Source organism: Dipodomys spectabilis, unplaced genomic scaffold (genome assembly GCF_019054845.1).
Source record: "Dipodomys spectabilis isolate Male_0828 unplaced genomic scaffold, ASM1905484v1 ptg000137l, whole genome shotgun sequence".
NCBI lineage: Eukaryota > Metazoa > Chordata > Mammalia > Rodentia > Heteromyidae > Dipodomys > Dipodomys spectabilis.
In genome coordinates, this window is record NW_024870814.1 from 13,486,148 (window position 1) to 13,497,478 (window position 11,331).

General features: G+C 39.7%; 1 gene segment (V, D, J or C); it reads left to right on the forward strand.

The window, feature by feature from the left end:
* Positions 1 to 289: 289 nt before the first annotated feature.
* Positions 290 to 854, forward strand: LOC122116848. The segment is given in 2 exon segments: positions 290 to 344; positions 463 to 854. Coding segments are annotated over 2 exon segments (447 nt in total).
* Positions 855 to 11,331: the final 10,477 nt, after the last annotated feature.

Sequence of the window (11,331 nt, forward strand, 5' to 3'; positions counted from 1 at the left end):
TCAAGAGAAATGGTCATCATCCCTGATTGCACCAATAGATCTATTCAAAGGACAGTAGGCTCATCACAGCTTCTGCTGTATGGGTGAAACACATTCTCTGGGCTAAACTAACGTATGTGGGCACTGTGGAAATATGAGGATTTCCTGAGTTGAGCTGGTCCTATAGCTGTTACCAGCTTTACCCAGCTTTGCTGATTTGCATATGCTCAGAGCACAGCCTACTGCCCCAATGACTTCATAATAGGCTGCTCACTCCCTGTCCAGCAGTCAGTCCCAGTCAGCACACAGCATGGACATGAGGAACCCTGCTCAGCTCCTGGGGCTCCTGCTGCTCTGGCTCCCAGGTAAGGAAGGACAGCACTCCTCCCATCCTGTGTGTTCAGTGCTGGCTGTGTCTTCAGGGAAGGCCTCCTATATCATGACTAACAGTGTGGACATTTGTGTTTATGTTTCCAATGCCAGGTTTCAGATGTGACATCCAGATGACCCAGTCTCCATCCTTCCTGTCTGCATCTCCAGGAGACAGAGTCTCCATCACTTGCCGTGCCAGTCAGGCCATTAGCAATGATTTACAGTGGTATCAGCAGAAACCAGGCAATGCTCCAAAGCTTCTGATCTATAATGCAAATAGTTTATTCTCTGGAATTCCATCAAGGTTCAGTGGGAGTCAATCTGGGACAGAGTTCACTCTCACCATCAGCAGCCTGCAGCCTGAGGATTTTACCACTTATTACTGTCAACAGGAAAGTAGTTACCCTCCCACAGTGATAAAAGCCATAACAAAAACCTCCCAGGGCAGCAGAAGTGAGAGGCAGGGCTGCCCAGCTGCTGTTCCTGGAGCCTCTACCTGCTGATAGAGCTTCTCAGATGTAGCTATGAACAATTTCGAAGTTATTCATTGAAATGTGAAGGCTCCTCTGAATCTTTGTCCTTTTTCTCCTCCTCTGTCTACAAAGCACAGACATGGCCATGTCTATTCTCATAAAAAGTCATCCTTTCTGATTCACACAGTAAAACAGAAGCCAGACAAGAATCTCTAGGAAGGAATTGTTTTAACACAGGAAATAAATCTAATCATTAGGTTCTTAACTCCTAGGTCATCAGAGAAGTTGGAAGGAGGAGTGTGGCATTCTCTGGTTCAGTGAGGCTGTCCTAGGGTTTTGAGCACATAATCCTGTGATTCTCCACCCTGTGGAAAAAGCCAGGGTGAGCAGCTGTTGCTCTCACCTGACCCAACTGCCTCTCCAGAGGAATTCTCCAGGCCTCACTTCTGATCATATGTCAGCCTGCTTATGTGAAGAATATACAAGCCTCTCCAGCTCACTAAATCTCATCAAAGGATGAACTTATATTATACTCTTCAGAAAACAAGAGAAGGAACAGGAGTTTGAGCTTCCACACACAATTATAATGATCATAATGATGGATTGACATAACTATCAACAATGGTCACTTTTCCTTCTGTCAGAAAGAGTCCACCTAACTGATAGCTTTAAAACTCACTTAAATTTGATTGTCAGTTGTTTCTACCAATCTAGGAATATGAACTTTTAAAAAAAATAACAAACTTCATTAATTGTTTGGCAGGAAAATATCAGAAGCTGTAAATTTTATGAAACATCATAAGTTGTTCATGATCTTACACAGCAACAAACAAATGAAATAATTTCTTTATAAAGCAAATCAGATGCAAAACAATATTACAACACAAAAAAGGAAAATACATTACTTGGTTTAAGATTTATTTTCATTCTATGCCCTAGTGATTCAAATATGCAATCCTAGCTACTCAGGGGGCTGAGATCTGAGGATTATGTTTCAAAGTCAGCCTGGGCTGGAAAGCCCTTGAGACTCTTATCTCCAATAAATCACCGGAAATCCAAAAGTAGCTCTGTGGCTCAAGTGGTAGAGTGTTTGCCTTGATCTGAAGAGCTGAGGGTCAGTGCCCAGGCCCAGAGTCCAAGCCCCACAAAAATAGGGAAGGGAAGGGAAAGGAAGGGAAGGGAAGGGAAGGGAAGGGAAGGGAGGGGAGGGGAGGGGAGGGGAGGGGAGGGGAGGGGAGGGGAGGGGAGGGGAGGGGAGGGGAGGGGAGGGGAGGGGAGGGAAGGGAAGGGAAGGGAAGGGAAGGGAAGGGAAGAGAAGGGAAGGGAAGGGAAGGGAAGAAAATAAGGGAAGTTTCACTACATAAGAACTTCATAAAGAAAACACAGGGATTTTTTTTCCAGGAAGAATTCTTGAGATTGATAAAGATCTAAGTAGATACAAGAATGTTTCAATATATTTATGAAATACTCTATTACATCTGTTGCTTCTGTGTATTATACATTTTGAAAATAGTCATAATATTGTCTTCTAACATCAAATCATCTCCACATACTCTGCAGGCATATTCATGTTTCTCTTTTCTAGCCTAGGAAACCTGTGGATGCAAGGCCTATTGTGATTCACTGAGTTGAGCCAATCCTCCAGAGGTGCCCAGCTCTGCCCAGCCCTGCTGATTTGCATGTGCCCAGAGCACAGCCCACTTCCCTGAGCACTTCATACTCTGCTCACACTCTGTGCAGGAGTCAGTCCCAATCAGCACACAGCATGGACATGAAGGTCCCTGCTCAGCTTCTGGGACTCCTACTGCTCTTGCTCCCAGGTAAGGAAGAACAGTACTGGGGATTTATTTGTTTTATATTTCCACTGCCAGGTGCTAGATGTGACATCCAAATGACCAGTCTCTATCCTCTCTGTCTACATCTCTGAAAGACAGAGTTTCCATGGCTTGCAGGGCCAGAGAGGGCATTAGCATTTCTTTAGATTGGTTTCAACAGAAATCAGGGAAAGCTCCTAAGCTCCTCATGTATGTTGCAAAGTAATTACCATCCAGATTTAAGGACAGTGGATCTGGGGCAGAGTTTACTCTCACCATAAGCAGCCTGCAACCTGAACATTTCCCCACTTATTAATGTCAACAGCCTAGTAGCTACCCACTCACAGTGATACAAGCCATAACATTAAGCTCCCAGGGAAGTAGAGGTGAGAAGCTTGGCTGTCTTAACTGCCTTTCCAGGTGCCTCCACCCGATGACCCAACTTCACAGATACATCTAGAATCTGAAGGTCACTTGAAGATTTTGGTAGAATCATCTTGGCAGAATTCCCTGTACTCTCTCTCTCTGTCTGCAGCAGTACACACTTGTCAATGCCTCTCCTGATTCAATAGAACACAAAAATCATAACTAGGGAGGAAACTTTGAGAGTGTTATTTGGGGTTCTTTTGTAAAATTGAGACATGTTAGTTAATTCAAGCAACTAATGTTTCTTTTTTAATAGAAAAAATTATTAGCCTATCGCCATTCCAAGAGTGGCTTATGCTATTCAGTGAAGCTAAACACAGAACTAGAGTATACTCTGGTGTCCCTAAGACCCAGATCATCTACTTGTGAAACAGAAGGCCGCCTTACCTAGGTCCTTTCCCTGTGTAGACACTTGGAGTGAGTACCAATGCTCTCAACTGTTTGTAGATTGATCTTGACAGGTGATCCTCCATTCCTCCCCTCTGCCCTAGCATATGCCTGCAGGTTTCAGTACATTCTAATGTAGTCTCTTCTTACTGTCCATGTTCATTAGGACTCATCATGCAAAAACTCCACAGGAAATACTGGTGGCTTCCATAAGTAAATTATTAGAAGAATCTACACAGCACAGCAAAACAATAATTACACCAATCTATTCCCCACTCCATTCTTTTGTTAGAAATCACCAGGTTGTACCCTGGTGGATCTAGGTCCTTACTCCTTTTCTTTTTGGTTTGTTTTCATTTTGGTTCTGGTCCTTGGGCTGGAACTTAAGGAAAGGCCTTGCTTCTTTGTTGAGGTTTTGTTTTCAAAGCTAGCATTCTACCACTTGATCCAAAGCTCCACTTCTGGATTTTTATGTGCTTAATTGGATATAATTGTCTCATAGACTTTCCTATGCAGGCTGGCTTCCAACATCTGTCCTCAGATATTACCCTCATGACTAGCTAGGATTATAGGAATGAGTCACTAGTACTTGGCTCCTGACATTTTTATTGTTATTATTAAATTGTTGGACAGGGGACTTACAATTCCATGAACCAGAAGATGTGTATTTCCTGTTTGAGCTGTCAACTTGACTATTTTCCTACTGCATGTACAGGGACTTAACCACAATGCTCTACGACAAAAAAGGAAACTAAAGTTGGAAAACATAAGGGCAGATTTCTGAGCTTAATACTCTCTGGGCTATCCTGAGTGTCTTAAATTGCTATGGAAATTCTAGACTTACACTTTCTACTTTAAATATTCTTTTAGGGAATTTTAATTTTGCATTGTTTTGATGCTATGTTTCAAACTAGAGAAAATTTAAAATATTGTTGTACTCCAGTTTATGCCTGTGGAAATACTTTTGAATAGTTGTGTCTTCTTTACTCTAAAAGCGATATTTTGCTATTCACAGTATTTGCATAGATTCTACTAAGTTATCATTATATCCTATGATTAATTTTAATAATTTTTAATAAATTTGTGTAACTTTCATAAACAAATCAAGATACCTGGCTGCTTCACTTCTCAAATTAATGTCTTCTTATTCCTCTTGCTTTATAGAATTCGGAGGAGAACATCCTGTATAATTGTGCATGTGAGGATATGACAGTAAATATTTCAACAGTTAAAACAATCTGATGGGCCTGGCTTACTTCACTTAATATAATTTTTTCCAAGTTTTTCCATTTCCTAACAAATGGGGCAATGTCATTCTTTCTGATGGAGGCATAGAATTCCATTGTGTATATATACCACATTTTCTTGATCCATTCATCTAACGTAGGTCCCATGGTTTCCCTTATTTGTAATATCTAGTATATGTATGAGTCAAGCAGAAAAGGTCAGATAATGTGATGTCAGGAAAATGAACCCTTAGATGTGTATTTTAATGTTTTTTTTCTTTCATGCATGTGTTTCTAACACATTTATAAGATTATCTCTGTGTTGCTTTGTATGTCCCTCCTCCACAGTATAACCCCTGCTTTCACTATATTTGATGTCACTATAACTTGTGGAGGAGATGGGGAAAAACCAGTTGTTTAAGGATACAGGTGGACCTGTTGCAACAATGAGAAGTACAAGTTGTCATGTCCAAAACGATGTGAAGGATAAACAAAGGAGGAGGCTGCAATGCTTGGTAAGAAATGTACGCATTATCCTGCCCATGTAACTGTAACTCCTCTGTACAGTATGTTCACAAATAAAATTAAATTAAATTAAAAAAAAAATCTGATGGGGAAAATGTTAAAATATTTCACCACTTATTATGATACTAATCATCGATTTTTTACATATGTTTCAAACCACTTTGGTATTTTTTCATTATTTCTGTCTTCCATAGCCACTAATAGCTTTTGAATATCATGAACAGATGTTGACTTTTAGAAGTATTTTAACTAATATACTCATATTATCTTGATTCTAATCATGTTAGGATTGTAAATTTTACAGATAAACCTATTATATTAAAGTCAATAGAAGTAGAGCTGATACTCAACTGGTAGAGTACTAGCTGAAGGACAACACCCAGTCACTGAGTTCTGAGATCTTGGCAGTATTGCCATTATCACAATGTTAATACTCCCAATCCTCTTTTATGAAGAGGAGTGGAGAGAGCAGACAGCGTTGTGATGATCTTTGGAGGAAATAATTTTAACTTTTCACCATTTACTATAATGCTGACTGTAGGTTTGTTATATATAGCCTTTATTATATTGAGGAATGTTCCATTAGTTCCTAGTTTCTCCAAAACTTTCTCTATACAGGCACATCCACAATTTTTATGGTTCATTTTCAACATAGTGTCCATCAGTACCATTGCTGCATTTGTACAACTTTTGTGCTTACATTTTTGTGACTCTCCTTACCCTCCCAAGACATATGAGCTAACAAACAAATAAGACAAGAATACAAACACAGTAATAAAGAAAATAGGTCTTATTTCCTTTTTTGAGTTCCTTTTTATAAATGTTATTTTGTATGGTCAGAAATAAGGATACAAGATGACCCATTGTAACAAGGAGATGTATAAGACACTATGTTGAAAATGAACTTTACAAATTTGCTCCGGGGGTGGTTAGGAGGAGTTGGGGAGGTGGGGAGGAAATGGATGGTAGGCTAAAATAAAATAAGTGGGTAGGTAACAATGCTGGATAGGATACGAGCTCATTACCTTGCTCATGTAATTGTAATCCCTCTGTACAGTATTTTTACAGTAAAAAATATATGTTTAAAGTTAAAAATAAGTACACAGGAATTGCGTATTTTTTCCTCTTTTAAGAATATCTTCCTTTAGTCTCACTTTGTGTACATGCCTAGAGACTCCTCCTCACATGAAAGAAATCATGCACAACTTTTCTTTTTCCTATTTTCTTTTCTTTTGGTCTGGTCATGAAGCCTGAACCCTGGACCTGGGCGCTGTCCCTCAGCTCTTCAGCTCAAGGCTAGCGCTGTACCACTTGAGCTGCAGCACCACTTCCAGCTTTTTTCTTTTTTGCTTATGTGGTGCTGAGAAATCAAACCCAGGGCCTCAGGCATGCAAGGCAAGCACTCTACCACTGAGCCAACTTCCTAGACCCATGCACAACTTTTCTATCTGAGCTTGGCATACCACACTATAGGATTTGTCCTAGGTCCATCCATTTCCAGGCAAATGACATAATTTTATGTTTTCTAATGATTATGTACAGTTCCTTTGTGAATAATACTACATCTTTAGCTGTTCATCTATTATAAAGCATCCCGGTTCTTTCCACAACTTGGTATTTTGGATAGTGTGGCAATGAACATGGATGTGCAAGTGTCTATATGGTGTCCTGGCTTGTGAGGTTCAGGGTAAATGCCTAGGAGTGGTATGGCTGGGTTTCAAGGAAGATCTATGTTTTATTTTGTGAGGAACCTCCAGACTGTTCCAGAGTCATTGTGTCAGTCAGTTTACATTCACACCAACAGTGCAATAAGATTCCTTTTCCTCTACATCCCTGCCAACATTTGTTATTTGAATTCACAATGTTGGCCAATCTTACTGGAGTGAGATGGAATCTATGAGTTGGCCTTATTTTTCATATCCTTTATGGACAGGTATGAGGATCATTTCCTTATATGTTCCTTTGCCATTCTTACCTCATCTTCTATGTCATCTATCCTCAGCACTTTGCCCATTAACTAACATTTACTGGTTTTGAGTGGGAGTAGTTTCTTCATTTCATTGTATAGTTTGGATATTAGGCTTTGTCTGATGTATTGCTGGTTAAGATCTTCTCATAGTCTGTTAGCTATCTTTCTAGTTTAGTAACAATGTCCTTTGCTGTGCAGAAACTTTTACGTCTGATGCAATCCCATTTGTCAAGTTTCTCTCCTATCTGGTATACCTTTGGAACTCTATCCTAACACTTTCTGCCTAGGTCAATGAATTCTAGTATTTCTCCTACTCTCTCTTGTAGTAGTTTCAAAGTTACAGGTCTAATGTTGAGATCTTTGATCTTCTATGAGCTGTTATTTGTACATGGTGACAAACAAGGATCGATTTTTAGTTTCCTTCATATGGATGCTCAGTTTTCTCAAAATCAATTATTGAAGAAGCTATTATTTTCCTAGTGTATACTTTTACTCCAAATCAAACCGTATCAAATATATAGTTTTATTTCTAGGTTTTCTAGTCTGTCCTATTTCATCTTTGGGATTATTTTTGTGCCAGTACCAAGATTTTTTTTTGTATACCTCAGGCTAGAGCTTGAGTCTTGGGATTGAGATTATATCTGTATTCCTTTTTTGCCTAGAATTGTTTGGCTATTTATTCTATTTCGAAATCCTAATTCTTAATCCCTCAGGTGACTGAGATCTGAGGATCATGGCTCAAAGCCAGCCCAGGCAAGAAAGTCCATGAGATTTTTATCTCCAGTTAATGAACAAAAATGCTAGTTGTGGAGCTGTGGTTTAAGTGGTGGTACATTAGGTTTGAACACAAAATGCAGGGACTGTGCCCAGGTCTTGAGTTCAAGTACCATCACTAGAATGCACACACACACACACACACACACACACAAGTAATTACCCAAAGTATGGTAATGATTAATTCTACTAATTTTATTTCATTTTTGTTAGACAATATTATGAAACTGTTGGAAATGTTTTGAAATATATTAAAACTGATTTTCTGAGATCATGTCAAGGTGTAAAAAAATGAGTGCTAGGAAATGTACTTGCAAGAGGGTTTGCGATCAGGAGGAAAGAGGTAGAAGAATAAATAGAGGAAATGAGCAGAATGCAGGTAAGAATGCACTACATATGCCAGAGAACTGAGAAAAATAAGGGAAAGGGTAGGTCGAAGGAGGACTTATATATCTCAAGGTGCATTGTATGCATGAATCGCTTTGTTGTAAAGGGAAAAATATCAAAACATAAATTAAAATTAACAAACATGTGCTAGGAAGGTGGCTCAGTGGTAATATACTTGCCTTACATGCATGAGGCCCTGTGTTCGATTTATCAGCACCACATAAGCAGAAAAAGCCGGGAGTGGCACTTTGGCTCAAGTGGGAGAGTGTTCCCCTTAAGCTGAAGACCAAAGAGACAGCGCCCGGACCCAGATTTCAGGCCCCATGACCAGCCAAAAAAAAATGCTAACAAACATGAAGGAAAGTGTGGTGTGAAAGGAGTGAGAATTTTAAAAGGGATGACATTGAAGAGGTATTGTATGCATAGACTGTTTTGTAGAATGGCAACTCCTTTGTACAACGACCTAAAGAAAATAAAAACCTATTTTTAAAAACTGCTCTTTTGGGTATAGAAAAGCTCAGAAATTGAGGAGATTCCTAAATTTCTAAAATCCTAATCCTAAATTCCTCAATGTCATGGTCACTTGGCCAAAGTAAATAACCCTAAAAGCAGTGTTTTTGAATTTTGTAAATAATCACAGGAGTAAAGTACAGACTTCATTTCCCATTTTGATCATGCTGAGAGTAATGTAGATGATGTCAATGGCTTCTGGTGAGTAATAAGTACTGAAGGATTTATCTATGGAGGAATGTATAATTTTTTCGTATTTGCTAACCTTTAGTGAATATATTGCTCATTAGATCATTTTCACCTATTTAATATAATCCCTCACATTGTATTTATGATATAACTTGATGAAGTTTATCTACTTTGGTCCCAGATGTCAAAATAAGATTGTATTTTTAAATTTTATTGTACTTATTATTTTTTAGGCAAGTCTTGGGGCTTGACCCTAGAGCCTGGACACTGTTCTTCAGCTTTTTTACTCAAGTGTAGTGCTTGAAGACTTGAGACAAAGCTCTATTTCCATATTTTGGGGTTTAATTGGAGATCAACTTTTCACAGACTTTCCTGCTTAATTGGCTTCAAACTATGATCCCCACATCTCTGCCACCACCTATATAACTAGAATTATAGTTATGAGTCACCAGTGCCTGGCAAAGAATAGCACCTTAAAAAATATCCATTCCCAGTTGAGATACATTCCATCTACCAAATTTTATATTTTCAACAATAGACGCCATACAGAACTCTTTCTATTGTCACCACTTCAGGACAACTCCAAAGATCTCAGTTTTGTAAGAGGAGTGCAGATCTGTCAGCAGACAACAGACTTCACTCTGGATGCTGAAGATCAGCACTAATCCAGGATATGTATCTCATGATCTCTTCCAGAACAAGTCTGAACAGCTCAGAGTCAACCAGGCTACACATTTAAAGGAGCCCTGGGTTCTGAAGAAGCTTCAGATAACCCCATGTTCCACATATCCAATTTAAAAATAATGGCTAGAACATAGACTTCAATTGACTGCATTGGAACAATTCTGTTTATCTGCAGTCTCCCATTTTGCTGTATGAATACTAACTGATTTTAGAACACTTGAACTTCATGTGTGAAAACCTCAATTTTAAGGGTACCAGTAGAAAGGATCATGTCTATGCATCTGGAACTGAGAAAAAAAAGCGGAGGGTTAGGATGCGGAAAATCCTTTCTTTCCCTTGTACCCAAGCCTTGCAGTGACCTTCAGAGCCTGGCTGCTTCTAGGAAATACTCTCAGCAGGTAAACAGGAGCAGCTGGGGCAGCCCAGACTCTCACTTCTGCTTCCCTGGGAGTTTTAGGTTATGACTTGTATCACTCTGGGAGGAGTATTGTAACCTTTTAGACAGTAATAGGCAGGCTGATGAGGGTGAGAATGAACTCTGTCCTAGATCCATTGTAACTTAACCTAAACTGGGCAGCTGATTCTAAACTGACTGTAAGGTAGATCAGGAACTTAGGAGCTTTCCTGGTTTCTACTGATTCCAGGATTAACTGAGGCTAATGCTTGAATGGTATGACAAGAGATGGTGACTCTCTCTCTTTCATGAGATTAGAAGGGAGGACAGAGACTGGGCCATCTGGATGTCACATCTGGCACCTGACAGAGGAAACATGGAAATAAATACCCTTACTGATAAACGTGTTGTAGGAGAACTTCCATAGAATGCCAGATTGAATTCACCACAGTGTCCTGAACAAATTTCCAGTGCTGTCTTTGTTACCTGAAAGCCAGAGCTACAGGAAACCTCGGATCTGAGCAGAGAACCTCATGTCCATGCTGTGTGCTGGAGAATAACTACAGCATAGAATATGACTGTGCTGTGAAGAAATCCTCAAGACAGTGGACTGTGCTTTGGGTATATGCAAATAAGCAGAGCCTGGACAGGGCTGAGCACAGTTGCAGTTCTGTGTTACTTCAGCAATTCAGTAAAGGCCCACTGTCCCCAAGAATCATCAGTCTTGTTTGAGTAGATCAGCTTCAATTTCAGAAAACATGATTGTCTCTGGATGCTGAAGAACAGCACCTATCAAGGATTTGTGGGTAGGTGCCATGCCTACTTCAGTGGAGTCTGCTTAGCATGGGAAACCAGCTTTCAGACCTGAGAATGAGGCTTCAAAGAGACCTATGTCTGAGTATTGGGACTTCACCGAAGTCTACCTCAGAGAATAGGGCTTCAAAGAGGCCTAGTCCTGGAAAGGCTGGCAAACACCTGGGAAAGATGTGTTTCTGCTTTTCTTTTCTTCACTGTATAAGAGTGCCTATTAATCTTTTACTGTTTCTACTGCTCTTTGTACTTACTCATTGTCAACGTTCCCTTATTCAAAGCTCTTTCTTAAGAGTGTTGACGACTCCAATATCTGATGAGTGTCTTAAAAATATGACTAACTCACCAGAGTTAAGTGCTACCCTGAAAGCCCCTCTTATGGAGGCTAGTAGACAAGTCATAAGTAAATACA